Source organism: Trachurus japonicus, chromosome 17, assembly GCF_045865225.1.
Source record: "Trachurus japonicus isolate A0001 chromosome 17, Traja_1.0".
NCBI lineage: Eukaryota > Metazoa > Chordata > Actinopteri > Carangiformes > Carangidae > Trachurus > Trachurus japonicus.
Window position 1 is genome coordinate 13,534,672 of NC_140923.1, and position 15,336 is coordinate 13,550,007.

At 41.0% G+C, this 15,336-nt stretch overlaps 1 protein-coding gene across 6 annotated transcripts in view; it reads left to right on the forward strand.

Moving 5' to 3' along the window:
* Positions 1-9,331, forward strand: part of mtcl1 (microtubule crosslinking factor 1) — a 98,561-nt gene extending 89,230 nt beyond the window's left edge. For 2 of the 6 annotated variants that reach the window (XM_085803787.1, XM_085803789.1), the window contains one exon: positions 7,945-8,289. In XM_085803787.1, the coding sequence (XP_085659913.1) occupies positions 7,945-8,151 (207 nt within the window). In that variant the 3' untranslated portion in view covers positions 8,152-8,289. Of the gene's footprint in view, positions 1-527; positions 586-7,944 lie in introns of all 6 variants that reach the window. The other 4 variants (XR_015037985.1, XM_085803790.1, XM_085803792.1 and 1 more) reach the window with 4 other exon arrangements.
* Positions 9,332-15,336: the final 6,005 nt, after the last annotated feature.

Consider the following 15,336-nt stretch of genomic DNA (forward strand, 5'->3'; position numbering starts at 1 on the left):
TTTTATGCTCCAGCATCATAATCTTACCTGGCATGACCAATCAATCAATTGATCAAGCCTTTGGATGAATGAAATACCTAAGTCAAGGTACTTCATCATACGTAGTCTGACCCTTTGACCTCCGTCATATCACAGAGGTCATATTGCCCAGGCCCGACCTTGGTTTGAACGTTTCGGCTCCTCAGACTAAATGTTTGATGATCTCCATCCTCACCTGGCCGACCTGTGTGTATCCAGGTCTCAGGTGAATGGGTGTGTGTGCTCTCTGCTGTGTGTGTGTGTGTGTGTGTGTGTGTGTGTGTGTTTGATCTGCAGGCCTCGTTTCTCCTGGTCGACCTCTCTCTGCCTTTGACGTGCCAGACTTATCGTGTATCTCCACTTCCTCTTTGCCCGATTTTACCGATTAACATTTCCCGCTCTATCTCCCCCCCTTCTCTCTCTCTCTCCTCCCCTCTGGGCTTTACGTCTTCCTCCTCCTCCTCCCCCTCCTCCTCCTCCTCCGCCCTGTCCGCTGTGCTCTGATCCAGAACCACACTGTCATACTAACAACTCCTTGGGGACTCTAACTCTGCTTGTCTCCGTGATGTAAGTTCCTCCTCTTCCTCCTCCTCTTCCTCTACGACCTTTGGCGGTGGCTTCACCAACCACACGGACCTCTCACCTCCAGCTCCTCCTCCTCCTCCTCCTCCCTCCTCCTCCTCCTCCTCCTCACCCTCTCCATTAATGCATGCTTCACAGGACAGCAGAGTGACAGTGTGTGAAGCCGTCGGAGTTGTGTCAGAAGTTGTGGATGGTCATGCATCTGTTTCGTTGTGTTAATGTGCGCATGCTCAATTTATTTGATCTACGTAGACCATCTGTTTTTTCTTTTTTTTTTTAAAGGACCATACTGGTATTTTTGCATGTTTTTAGTCCATTAACCATAAACCACAAACCACATCTACTATGATCCAGTCTCATACCATACATTTATAGATCGATTTAATTTTACAATTAAATTCCTGTGAATATGGTATGAAAAGCACACACAACAAATTTGCATGAGAAATTACAGCAAGTTTAAGTCCGTCATTTTCAGAAGCTTTAGTCGTTTTAATACAAATATAAACAAAAGATAATGCAAATTTATGTCACACAAATATGAGTATATAGTAGAGTATTAGGACTTTCTGCTGCAGCCTAAAAGGTATAACAACATGACGTCATTAAAAGAGCACTTGGTCAAATGGCAAAAAAAACTTACAATGTGGAAAAAAAAACAGGATTTGGTCAGTTAATCAATTTAGAAATATTAGAAAATCCCCAATGATCCAGTGCAGATCTGATGTTTCCATCTTGCATCCTGTCAGAAGTATCACGGTTTATTTGCCGTTGTCTTTGCACAACTTTTCCATCTCAGTTTTTAAGTGTGACATTTAAACTTTTTCCAAAACTTTCCGAGCTCTCGTCTCTCTTATTTTAGCTAATATCTGCAATTTTATTGATTACCAACTTGATTGCTTATTGGTGTTCAAACACACTTAGGCTACTAAATGACTGTGGTTGAAAACAGATAACATTAAATATCACCCGAGCTGATGCTAATAGGACAACTGGAGACAAAATAATGTATATTTCAGTTTCTTGTTCGCGAGACATTAATGTGATATTGTCCAATGAGCACACTAAATCCAAGTGTAATCAAAATTCAGTATATTTCTTTTCCTGGCTCCTGCTTTTTTGGATCAATGTGAGACGCTGTGATGTCAAATTAACTTGGACAAATCAGCAACAACATCAAAACCTGGTGACTGGTCGTATATGTTTAAAATTTGTGAAATTTGTGTAAAACCACCGGTATGGTCCTTTAAAGCAAACTCACAGAAAAGACAACTCTCGGATGTTTCACACGTTCCTCGGCGCAGGACGACTGTTGTCTTTTTGGGCTGCGTGACGTCGGTTCAGCCGCGTCCTCTGGATTCAAGCTAACACTGTGTTTCTACCAGGTCCTCCTCCTCCGTTTTGTCCACATGTGTGCGACTGGATGAACTGTGGATGTTTTCTTGTGATGTTGTTCTTCTTATTCTTATTTTTTAATTTCCACTTATCTGTCCACACAGTGCTTTCTTCCCTCTTCTTACAGTCCCCCCTCACCATCTCCTCTCACACTAACCAGACTCTAAAGATTAACCGGTGAAGACGGCTGCTAACACTCATCACTTCCTTGTGCACTCTCACCCTCTCTCGGTTATGTGTGATGATGTCTGGTGAAGATTAACTCAATACTCTGGTGCACTTTGCATGCTTAGAGGTAAAATCCACCTTGGGAGACACTTTCTTATGCAGCTACATCCTCGCCGTTGTGAAATATGTTCCAGCCAGAAGCTGTTTCGGGGAGAAAGTGTTAGAAATTAGTTTTCTCATGGTCCCGCTCGCCGATTCTGATTTCCCAGAATGCCTTTGAAAAAATATGAGAAAATCTGCACTTGCTTTAAGTTGTAGATTACAGAAATAGCAGAGCTCCAGCCAGGTTTTAAATGCAAATTACTGTTTGGATTTCTCTAGACAGCAGTTATTTATTCAGTGTTCTTGTTTTTTTGTGGCATTTTCTCATAAGTTTGAGGTGAGTTAGATCCACAACTACCTCATTTTTGTTTTCAAAGGCATCCGTTTTGCTTCGTTTTCCCCTCCTGTCCACACTGCTCCACTGTTTTCAAACACCAAAAACCGAGACTTTTGGAAACACTCACTTTGGTTTGAAAACTGTGAGGTTGCGTCGTTGTCAGGACGAGTGAAAACAAAACCTTTGGAAACAATGAAGTACACGCAGTCGCTTCCTGAAACGCAGTATTGTGGAAGTAGCTTGAGGGCAGATGAGATACTTTACTCTTTATCTAGAAATTCTAAATATCTTCTTATTTTGACCCCGAGGGCTCGACACACTGCAGCTAAATGTAAAAAAAACACGTGCAAATACTCACAATACAGGAAACTGTTACTTGGCTCTTTGTATTTTCTTGTGTTGTGAGTACTTCCTGTGTGTTTTTCTCTTTTGTCTGCTGTGCATTGAGCTCTCAGGGCCACCGTAGCTTCAAACTCTTTTGAAGAACATCCTCAAAACTATAGAAAGAAGCACAGAAGAGTCTGTGGGTGGAGGTTATTGACGAGGAAGCAACAGTTAGAAACATTTTTGAAGGGCTAACAAAAAAAAAAGCAAAATAAAGCAAAATCTGATCTTCAGTAATATTCTTTAGCTATTCCAATATTTTTCAAAACAGTCAAAGACTCAAATTGACTTAAATCTCAACACAATTTAAACAGAAAACTGGTTTTAAAAAGGGAGTCAAAGTGTCTTAAGGTGGATTTTTCCTCTAAGGCTGAAGCATCCACAGGGAAGTCAGGGTTGAGATTTGGTGAATTGGTTTTTCACGTTGCTGTTTTCAGTAGCCACTCTTTGTCTGCTGCACACTGACTTCCTGTTCACATTACTGCTGCATGATCTGTGGTGTTTGTGTGACTTCATGTATTAGCACCACGTGAGGAAATGTTGTATTAACCCACAAAGCCGCCCATTAATAAACGACGACTGTATTTCCGGTGTTGTACACTTTATATTGATTTATTGATGGAGGCGTCTCTGATCCATCCTCTTTGACTTGTTTTCCTGCCAGTTCATAAAAAAAAGAAAAAGAAAAAACGACTTCCTGCAGGTTGTGACCCATCCGTCCATCCATCTGACTTATTTTTCCCTCCGTCTCATCGTCTCACGCCACCGCAGCCTGACTGCTGGGTATTTTTAGCAGAACTAGATCGTTGCTTTGTGGGCTCAGCGGCGTCCCCCCCCATCCTTCAGCCGAAACCTAACGCCTGGAGATGAACTATTTATAAATCAGGGCCAGTGGTGTGGTGTGGTGTGGTGTGGTGTGATGTCCCGGTGTGATCGCTCACCCAGTCACACTCTGACATCAGTGGTGGGACAAGAAACTCTCCATCCAGGGGACAAATGCGTAAAAAAAAATAAAAAAAACTCTCTGTGGTTTTGACTTCTGTGGAAATATGCACACACAGCGTCATCATGAAGTTGTGCCCACGTGTGTGTTAATGTACATAAATACATGTGGATGGATCCATGTTTAGATGTTCTGTACCTTTAAATGGATAGTTCAACATTTTGGCAAATTGGCCCATTGCCATAATCCCTATTATAGTCATAGCAGTAGGTTTGTTACCTTTAATTGTCGGTGCAAGCTATTTTTAGAACGGCGGAGCAGAGCCGCGAGCTGCTCAGAGCTACGCTACGGAGGCTCATTATGGGATTTCTTGGTTTCCCTCATCAAATGCACAATTCAACAACTCCAAAACGCTCTGGTGGACAAGTTGTGACCTGAACATTCACCACGCTGTGAGATGATAACGGAGCATTACGAGACGCTCTGCTCCGCCATTCTAAAAACAGCTTGCACCGACAATTAAAGGTAACGAACCTACTGCTAAAACTGCTAAAAGGATTATGGCAATGGGCCAATTTGCCAAAATGTTGAACTATCCCTTTACCAGCATTAAAACATACAGGTGCATCTAAATAAATTAGAATATTAAATAAAAGTTTATTAATGCCAGTAATTCAATTCAAAAGGTGAAACTAATACTTTATATAGATCAATTACACGCATTTCATGTCTAATTTATTTTAATTGTAATGATTATGGCTTCACTTTTAATGAAGACCTAAAATTCAGAATCTCAAAAAATGTGATTTTTTTTTTTTTTTTTTAAGCATTTTAATATGGAAATATTGGTCTTCTGAAAAGTCTGTCCATCTATATGCACTCAATACTGTTTGACTTGAACTACTGGAAATGGACTTTTCCATGATATTCTGATTTATTGAGACGCACCTGTAGGTGTCTGTGCACACCTGTAGATCGACACCGACAGAGAAGTGTAGATTCAGCTGTATGCCGATGTACGAGGCCGTAGTTTGTGGTGGTCTGTCAGTGGGATGGATGGTAGAGACATCTCAGGATGGTTGTTAAAAAAAAAAAAACCCTGTGCATTTACATTAAACATTAAAGAAGAGAGAGTCCAGGTTTGACGTGTGGTTGTGTGAGCTCCTCATGGACAGTTGGTACTTCACCTTCAGCGTGATCACAGCCAAGAGAGCCGACACGTTGTTGTGCACGGGACCGTGAGAAAAAAATCATGTTTCAGACGCTTTTAAAACCCTCGGTGCACAGGAGTAGAAATAGTTCAGTGGTTGAGGAAATGTAGTGCGGCCGAAGGAAAGTGTTGTTTTCACACAGCAAACATTTAACACAAATGTTGGATTGTCTCGGAGGACTTTTTTTTTTTCTTTTTTTTTTGAAGACACTCTGCCGGTCTGTGGGTCGGGTCGGTATTCTTTCATGTTGAATATTTTGAGCAGATTTATCTTTTAAAATGAAAACAACACTTTCCTTTGTCACTGCCTCACACCACCCTGAATCAAAAAACCCAAACAGTCCTTTTAAAAACTTTATTAATAGGACAAATCAGCAACAAATCGTGTATGAATTATCTTGAGCGATGGACTTCGACTGACATGTGATGTCTGTGGGTAGAAAGGTTGTAGTGGTGACTTCTATGAGTGTTCAACTTCATCTAACGTTCCTGTCAGGCCACTTACTGTAGTAATTTATTAGTTAATTTATAGAAACAACAGAAAAGAAGTTTGTGTGCAGTGCGTAGTTTTACTTGTGTCCACTGCGGGTGTGATGTGTTAAATGGGTTTTAGTGTCGTGCTGCTTGTGTCAGTCAGGTGTGAGTGATTAAACACTGTCAGGTTGTGGAGGGAGAGCTGAGGATCAGACGCACTGTGGATCTTTTTTTCTTCGCTGCAGCCATTTGTACTTGTCATAGCAGGAGAAAGTAATTCATTAATGCTGGTTTCATGGAAGCAGCGACAGTGAGGGAGCGGGTGAAACAGCAGGAAGGAGCTCACCTCGAAGAGAGGCAGCTGTTTTTAATGTTGACAGTTACACTTGTGTTTATTAATTAAAGCAGAAGTAAGCGATCCGGTCGTTTTGGCTAATGCTGCGTTCCAGGCAGGCTTTTGAAACCGTAAATTACAGCTTCAAGTCACGACTTACGACTTTGTAGCGTTCCAGGCAACCCGTAACTCGTGTTTTTCCGACCTGTTTTACCTGTGAAAGTCACTATAACGGCCACTCGTAACTTCCGACCCGTGAACTCGTACCAGATCGAACTGGTACGACTTCACAGGTCGGAAAAACACGAGTTACAGGTTGCCCTGAACGCACCATAACGTCTTGTCAGCCGATGGAGTTAGCAGCCCCCGCCCTCGTCATGGATCTATTGGTCCTCGTCCCTACGTCACCACATTCAGGCGCATCCCTTGGCTGCACACACAGCCCTTCATGCCGTTCTCTCTCCTCATTGGATAAAACTTGTAGGATACGAGAAAAGTTTTCTCCTCGGCTCAGAGCAGAGCAGAGTGACTGACAGACCCGTGTTTCGGTCCAAACACTCTATATACCTAGACACCTAACCCACCTTGCCTCGTGTGAATGCGTATGAATGATCATGGTGGTGGTCGGAGGGGCCGTTTGGCGCACATTGGCAGCCACGCTTCCGTCAGTCTGCCCCAGGGCAGCTGTGGCTACACACGTAGTTTACCACCACCGGTGTGAATGTGGTATGAATGAATAATGGTTGCTGTACGCGCTTTGGGTATTGGGTAACAATAGAAAAGCGCTATATAAATGTAATCCATTATTATTATTATTATTATTATTATGTAAGTGATTGCTGTCGGAAGATATAACTATTTAAGACTTATATTAACACAAAAATATCGCTTACTTCTGCTTTAATGAAGTGATTGTGTTTTAATGGGAGGCTGCAGTCGGGAGAGGAGTTAAAGTCCCAGTTGCTGCGTGTGTTAGGAGAGAACATGAGACTGTGAGGTTCATTTGTTTTTGTTTTTTTGCACCAATTTTCAGTTGTTTTATTTGTTTCTTTAGCATCCATGTCAACAACCCTAACCCACATTTCTGCAGGGTTTTGTTTCATCAAGTTGTTTTAACACAATCTCAGTGATTTTCCCAGCATGCGTCACATTTAACTACAACCATAAGATATTGTCCGTCAAATTCTGTCAAAACAACAATCACATTAACTAACTTAAACAAAATGTAACTGCAGTTGCTCTTTTCACTTCTTTCTACAAATGTAGGTTTAAGTCAAAACACAGGCCAGTAACATAACTTCATCAACTTGATCAGAAAATTCAATGAGAAACTGTCCTGCTCTGTAGAACAACTGGCCGTGATATCATTAATAGAAGCAACAAACAATATGAATACAATGCAGAGATTATTGATTTTAAAATAGACCTTTCAAAATAAAGCAACGCTCCATTATCTCTTTCTTTGCTGCATCAGTTCATTCAGGTCTGAATATATAAACAAGATTATAGAAATGCATATTAAGTAGTACAATGCAAAAAGGTTAACACGATCAAGAGGAATAATATAGCTTTTTACATGATTGTCAAAAAGTTACATGGTTATAGAAGAGTGTACATGAGATAACCTAAAGCATAACTGTTCAACGCAGGTGTACTAACATGCTTGAATTCAACTTGACATGATTGCCTAATTTAGTAGTAATCTATTGCAACATAATATTATGACGAAACACAGCTACTCTCAGTTTCATTTTAAAACTGGACATTCCCGTGGTTGTGATCAACGGTTACACCTGAGGCTGAACCAAACTTTACAGAGCATCCTCTTTTAAATCATTTTCTGTGCTCAAAGTGAAACATTCATCCTTTTATTTCATACATTTTGTCCTTTTCTCGCTCTTTTCTCGCTTCCTTCCATTCTCATCCATGTTTCTCATCCCTGTATAAGTCTGTTTTCCCTCTGTGCCGCTCGGCTGACGGCTCCCTGTCATTGGCAGGACCTGCCTCGCTCTCCGGTGGCTCCGCCCCTGGACTCCTGCTTCCTGAGACCGGCCCGCCCGGCCAACCGCAGACCCCCCTCGCGCTGGGCCGCCCGCTCTCCCTCCTCCTCCCCCAAGTGGAGCGAGGGCACGAAGAGGAGGTTCACCTTTCCGCCGCCGGCACACCGGAAGACGACCATCCTGGAGGGCGAGGAGCCGGCGTGAGTCCGTCCGACGCGTCCGTCCGTCCTCTACCTCCTCTCCACCCTCTTCCACCTCAGCCTAAAAAGACCCAGTACCTCAGAAACCCCCTCCCCCCCTTTAACATAGAGACTCCCTAAAGACTCGGAGCCTGAAGGGGCGGCGGTCGGGGTCCAACCCAGTAGCACCAGCTGACCATCGGGGAACCAGATCTTCTCTCTATATAGATAGAAGGACCTGGAATGTACTGTAACTCATCAAAAAGACATAAAAAACACATTTCCATAAGAGGTGCCTGCACACACTTGAGTTAATCATTACCCCACATGTGTGTATATATGTATTTAATACATATATATATATATTTTAGTAACTTTAGTAACTGTAGTTCTGCTGTTCTGCATTTGTATCAAGTTTACACCATTTTTTTTCTCATCTGTTTCTACGTTTTTGTTTTTTTTTATGTACGTCGTCCTGCATCAGTTTATGCTCAAACTGTTTTTTTTAAAGAGCATATAATATGTTCATTTTTTTTGTTGCCATCCTCTGAAGCAAACACACACACACACACACACACACACACACACACACAGAGAGAGAAACAGAAACAGACAAAAAAAACAAAAAAAAAACTTCTGCTTCATCGGGTCTGAAGCAGAGACACATGATGTCATTTCTGATGCTAAACGTCCTTATTATTTATTTTTACGTTGGGATGATGAATGTCCGGCTGTGTAAACATGTAAGACGGTGACGGGTGACGACAAAACTTTAACCTTATGCATATTTGGAAGGCAGTTGTACAAATATCAGTCCAATATTTGCATGCCTTTTGAACACTAAGCATGTACATATGAGCTCTAGTCATTTGTGAACACTCAGCTCCGCCGTTTAGTGGGTGGGAAAGAAAAAAAAGTGTCGTGATGGGAACTCTTGAGCTGTTGTTTTTGTTGTCACATGATTTGCAACAACGGAAATATAAAAGAAAAAAAAACAGTTTTTAAGTAAATTATTGTACCTACCAGACTGTCTTTGTATAGTTGTTACTATTGGATATGAATAACTTTTTCTTTTGACAAGAAAAAGGGACTGTGGAGAAAAAAAAATGAATGTTTTAAATGAAAAGTCTATGTCAAAAAGTCTAACGATCTATAGTCTTCTGTAAATAATAAATGGTAATAAACATGAATGTGTATTTACAAGACCTGCTCCTCCTGTGTGCGCTCATGTTTTTCTACTTTCATGATAGATTATACTACTGTACTGTACACTCTTTCACCAGACCTGAGTTTGTGCTCTTGGCAGAGACGGATGCTGAACATTAGTGTGTGTCAGTGTGTGTGTGTGTGTGTGTGTGTGTGTGTGTGTGTGTGTGTGGATTACAGTGCAGACCACAGGATTACAGTGGGTCAGGGGGGACAGACACACAAACGCACACACACATAGTGAATGTGAGTAAGAAGATTGTGTCCTCCCAGAAGTCAAATCCTCTTGCATCACGGTCATACATGTGCCACCTTACTCATGTTTCGCTGCTTGTCACGCAAGATAAAGACCCGTCATAAAACCCTGCGCTGGTTCGTTTTAAAGCTCCGGGAAAAACTGACTTTACTTTCCCCTCGTTGTGTGAACACAACTGATGAGTATTTTCATATCTGCATGTGTTCAATATATCTGAATTTTCAATTTACAACCTTAAACGTCTCATAGAAATTACTTTTATACTGTTCAAGTATTTGCAACAATAAATTACTTTCTAAGGAGACGTAACTGTGACAAAAATAAATATCATATTGAATGATATGTTGGTAAGTCATAAACATGGTGACACTGAATGCATCGTGCAATAAAATTCACTTTTTCTTGTTGTGTGAGTGAGTACAGGTCATGGAAAGACTGTGATCTGGTTTAATATAGAAGTAGAGGACAGTGACAGTCACAGTGTTGATTTATGGTGAATCAAACCACAGTGTTTCCCATGTATATGTAGACTTAACAATTTTATATTTAAATTTACTTGATTAATTGCTTTTGTACAAAATCTATTTAGGAATAAGGGACAACACTAAAACTTGCTTGTCAAAACAAATCAATAAATACAATTTGATTCATGGACCCAGGGCCGGCCCCTGGCATAAACACTCTATGTGGTTGTTTAGGGCCACAGCCGTTAGGGGGGGGGCCACATGATCAGAAAGGTACCGGGGTTCATTCAAGTCATTTAAACATCCTGAGGTCTGCACGTGCATGCTATGAGCTTTATATGTAATTTGAAGTCAATATTCAGCTTCTTTTATCTCACATTTGAGACATTTGGTGAAAACAGAACGGCAGAATGACAACATTTGTGCTCAAAAAGCAATCTTACAAAATTTCATTTTAGACTTGTTTTCTACACTTATCTATTACTGTATTCATATCCTATTTCAAGCAGCAAAACAGTTCATTCTCATGACTGAAGGTGTGTTTTCACAAGGGATTTGAATTTTTTCAAAAAGCAGACCTCAAATTTCCAGCATTTGGCCTAAATTATTTCTTTCTACAGTGTTCTAGGACAAACTGGCCTCAGTGTGCTTACAGCGGAGGTTCTAATATTTAGACATAAAACACTTGAGTATTGTTACATCTGCAAGTATCTTAAAAAGATACATTTAAGAAAATATGTAAAAGTTGAGAAAATGGCCTCAAACCTCAGAGGGCATAAACACGTCTGTATTCAGTTTTAACCAGTGATTTGGTGTTTGCGCTTAGAGTGCAGGGCCACAAACAAAAATCTTGTTTAGGGGGCCACCAAAATCCTAGAGCCGGCCCTGTATGTACATTGTGCAACTTAACAGAAAATCACGCATGAGTTAAAGTTTCACTCATATTTAATGTCTTTCTATCAGTGTGGATGAAGTCAATATGTTAAATGACAACCACTCAGGTTCACTGTCTGGCCTTCACACAGGTGTGTTTTAATTGTCACTAATTCTAGCGGCTGATACAGAGGCCACAGCAGGTGTGCGTGTTTGGAAGATAATGATGAGTCAGTTTAAATTGTCCTTATGTCTGAGCTCTCTCATGTTAAAGAGTAGAAAATCCTCTAGGTTGAATTCAACTATCTACACAGCAAAAGAAAACCATGATTACATTTTTAAAAAATTATACATGTCTTTTATGTAATTTAGTTGAACTGTCCTTTACAAACAACATTATAAATTGTGCACACTGCTCTTTTTTTGCTGCCAGCTAATAGAGACAAACGCCACAGTCTCCCTCCTGGTTATTTGACTCATTTTGGGGTTTTTTTTTCCTTTTAACAGAAAAAACACTTGAGCAGAAATTCAATCTGCACGTTTTAAAACTGTCGGCTTTTACCGCAGGACTCAAGAGCGTTTACTGGGTCTGAGAGAGAGAGCGTTAACGAGGCAGAGAGCTGAAGCCTCCGTCCGTCCGTCTACCTTTCACAGCTCTAACCATGAATCATTAATGCGGCCCGACTGCTGATGGCACAGAGTGGGTCAGCGCAGGGAGGAAGAAGAAGGAGAAGAAGATGCTCTGCTTTTACTTTCATCTGCCCTGAGAGAAACCCATCACTTCTGAATAATTTACACCAAGCCCTGAAGAGAGAGACACACACACATATTCAGTATACTACACACACTGTCTAAACACTGGACTCTGCTTTAACGTGTCTGCAGCCAGAACACCGCGCCCTCTCTGAGAGAAGGAGTCTCACCTGAGTACAGTGGACGTCCTGAAGCACAAAGACGCAGAAGGACGAATCTTTTCCACTTTAAAGTGAAGCTGTGAAGTTGGAGTTGGTGCAGAATAGATGACTCGGGCTGAACACACACACACACACACACGCACACACACACACTGAAAATTATGAATCAGACAACAGCTCATCTATTCAGTGTGTGTGTTGGCTGATATGAACCAGTGTAAACACTTTGTGTCGTCAAACTGTCTGGGTTTAATTTAAGGAGAATTAGGTCTTTCCGTTGGTCGATCCACCAGAGAAAAACAATGTTCATGTTCATGTTCATTCAGTTTTTGTTTTCACATACTGAATACATGAGGAATATTCCCATTTTTCCCATAAAGTTGGAATAAAATATATATATTTTACCTCTTCTTGTGCAATTATTGTGACAATGTGATTTATTCTTGATAGATAAAGTGTAAATCTTCTTAAAAACTTTATTGATCAATCTCTTCCAAACCCATCACTGTGAAAATGAAACCACAATTAAGGCTTATGTAAAAACAATATTGGGGGGGGGGGTATTGAACAATAGGACTGAGGGCTTTGTTTTAATTTTTCAACCTTGGTCAGTTTAACAGAAACACATATTTGAGGAGATTTCATGCGTAAGAACGTCCAGTATTACTCTTTCAAATGAATTCATTTCACCTGTGTAACTGAGACTCAGTATGTAATCATTGCACCTGGTCGGAGGTGATTATTGATGTGTAAAATAGGAATAAAAAGGGGAAAGTGGCTGAAAAAACAAAATTATTTCAATTGACATAACATGATGACCTGAAATGACCTGATGACCTCCCTAAAAAAAGGGGGGGAAATAAAGAAAAATAATCACGTAAAGAGGTTTTTCTTTATTTTCCTGTTCACGTTCATTCAAGAAGTCGATCATCCAAGTGTAACAAGGATTAAAAATCAGCAAGTCTGACACAGATTTTATTTCACTTAAACTTCACAGCCAATACTAAAAGGACAAAACAACCATGACTTCATCCTTGGTCGTTCATCATCACCTGAGCTCCACACTCACCTGCACACCTGCTCCCAATGACCTCATCAGCTCCCGGTCTACAAACGTCGCCCTCGGCCTCGGCTCTGGTCCTCACTCTGGTCCTCACTCTGTTGCTGCTGTTGCACTAACTCACATGGAAGCTGCTGAATTGAATTGAATGAATTTATGAATTGAACTTATATTTATTTACGTGTCGTGCACCAATTAAGGCGCCCAGCCTATAAGGGCTTACAAGACACATTATCATCATATTTAGACACCAAACAAAATCATCAGAGCACAGACAAAACCAAACAAAAATGGAAACCACATGGAATTCACATAAATAATTCACTTTTTCTTTTTGACCAGGCACTTTTTATGAAAGTAGCTATAGTAAAGACTTCTTTTCTGAAGAACCATTCCAACTTTACCTCATCATCAACCCAAAACAACTCCGGTTTCACATTTTGCATTTTCTGAAACAAAAACTGCCTGGCTTCGTCATATAACGGACAATGAAACACAAAATGCAGTTCATCCTCAATTACATTTAGATTACATAATGTGCATAGTCTTTCATCAGGTACTGAGTTAAACCTACCAACCATCCTGCTGCTGCTGCTGCTGCTGCTTCTCCACAGATAAAGATGAACTTAGCTCATTGTCGTCTGTCTGAGTTGAGTGAGCTGAGTCCTCAGAGGCCTCATGAAAATATCAGACCGATCTGATGAGCTCAGACTTAACCTTTTATACACACATGATCCCACCTGTGGGACCCTTCAGCCTCCAAAGTGCTTTCAATACAAAATGTGCTGCCGTCGTCTACTGCAGACACGATGTCCCCTCGGTTTTCTTTTTGGTTTTTGGTTTGTTACCTTAGTCTGATGCGAGTTGGACAGTTTCACAAAAAATAAAGACTGACTTGGTTGCTTAGTTTCCCACAGGAAAAGTTAGATGTGAGATTGTTTCAGTGACGCCTGCTGAGGAAAAACTTCTCAAGCTTTGTTTGTAGTGGGAGAAAAAAGAAAGGAGAGAGGATTTATACCTTTTTTTTCTTTGTTGAAAATGTGTCTGTGAGGACAAATATTTTTCTCCCGGAGCAAAGGAGCGGAGCAGTTTGAAGTGGTTTCTTTGGCCAGTCTGATAATTAATCTGTATCTATGAAACCAGACCAAGAAAATGCATGTAAATCTGTCAACAATTTGATTACTGCCAGTGTTTTTTTGTTTTCCTGAGAGCTTGACATGATTTTCTTTGCGCTCGGCTCTTCGCATGCCACCGTTTCCAACATTTTTATGCCATAATATCTATTTCAAAAGAGAGAGAGAGAGAGACGTTGGCTCTAAAGAAACATCCTGATTATATGGAGGATAAAGTGCTGGCATCCCATTGACCCTCTGCGTTGAACTCCTAAGAAGATTTTCAGTTTGATGTCATCACCTCCTTTTCATAATGTATTATACTCCTCCTGAATTGAAAAATGCATCAAACCTCCATTCAATGTCGAATAAAAACAGGATTATGTTTGCGATTTACGTTTGACATCACCTGCACAGTTCAGCCCCTCTCATCTCGCAAATTACACTTCACTAACAGATCCAATTGACAGATAAGTGGGAATAAACCAGATAGGATATCTGCTGATGCAACAGGAGAGATTGTTTTGTCTTTGATGGGACAAAACAAAATTACAATTAATCAAATATTCTCTGACCAAAACATTGGTGACAAATAGTTCAGGTGTGGATTTTGAAGTAAATTGAGTTTGCATGTCCTAACTTCTCTCAGTTTTGAGGCGTCTCTTCAAATGAATCTGCTTTTCAGTTGTTTTTTTTGTTGCTTTGACGTGTGACTGTGATTGAAAAAGATAAAAAGAGCCACGTTTCTCCTCCGCAGCTGTGATGAATAATGCAGCAGCGGCTGTCTGTGTCTGGGCATCTCTGTCAGATTGTTTTAGTGCAGTTTCCCCCCCCTCCCACCCCTCCCACCCCTCTCTCCCCTCTCTCCTGTTCCCAAATCTCAGCGTGTTGGACTAAACAGATGAGACGAGCCTCTTGTTTTCTCTGCTCGCCTTGTTTTGTCTTCAGAGTTTTGCCGTCGGAGGACTAAAAGCCGACTGTCACATCTGAACGCTGTGGGTTGATGGGAAAGAGTTTAAATCCAGTGGGTATCGCACCACAGACGATAAGCTGAGCTCACAGGGAGAGGCACGCAGATGTTTTCACTTGCAGATGTGCATTTGTGTAGGTGGAGTTGTTTGAAACGAGCCACGAGATCTTGATTTTCTAAATCACCTAAAATGAGGCTGCAGATGAGAAAAGGAGCCCACACCCCCACTCCCACTCCCACTCCCACCCACACTGAGACTGTGCACCTGAAACCAAAATGTGACTTTACTGAGTCACTGTTTTTGCACCACAAAAAAAACGTAGAGATATGAAAGTGGAGAGTGTCAACAAACAGC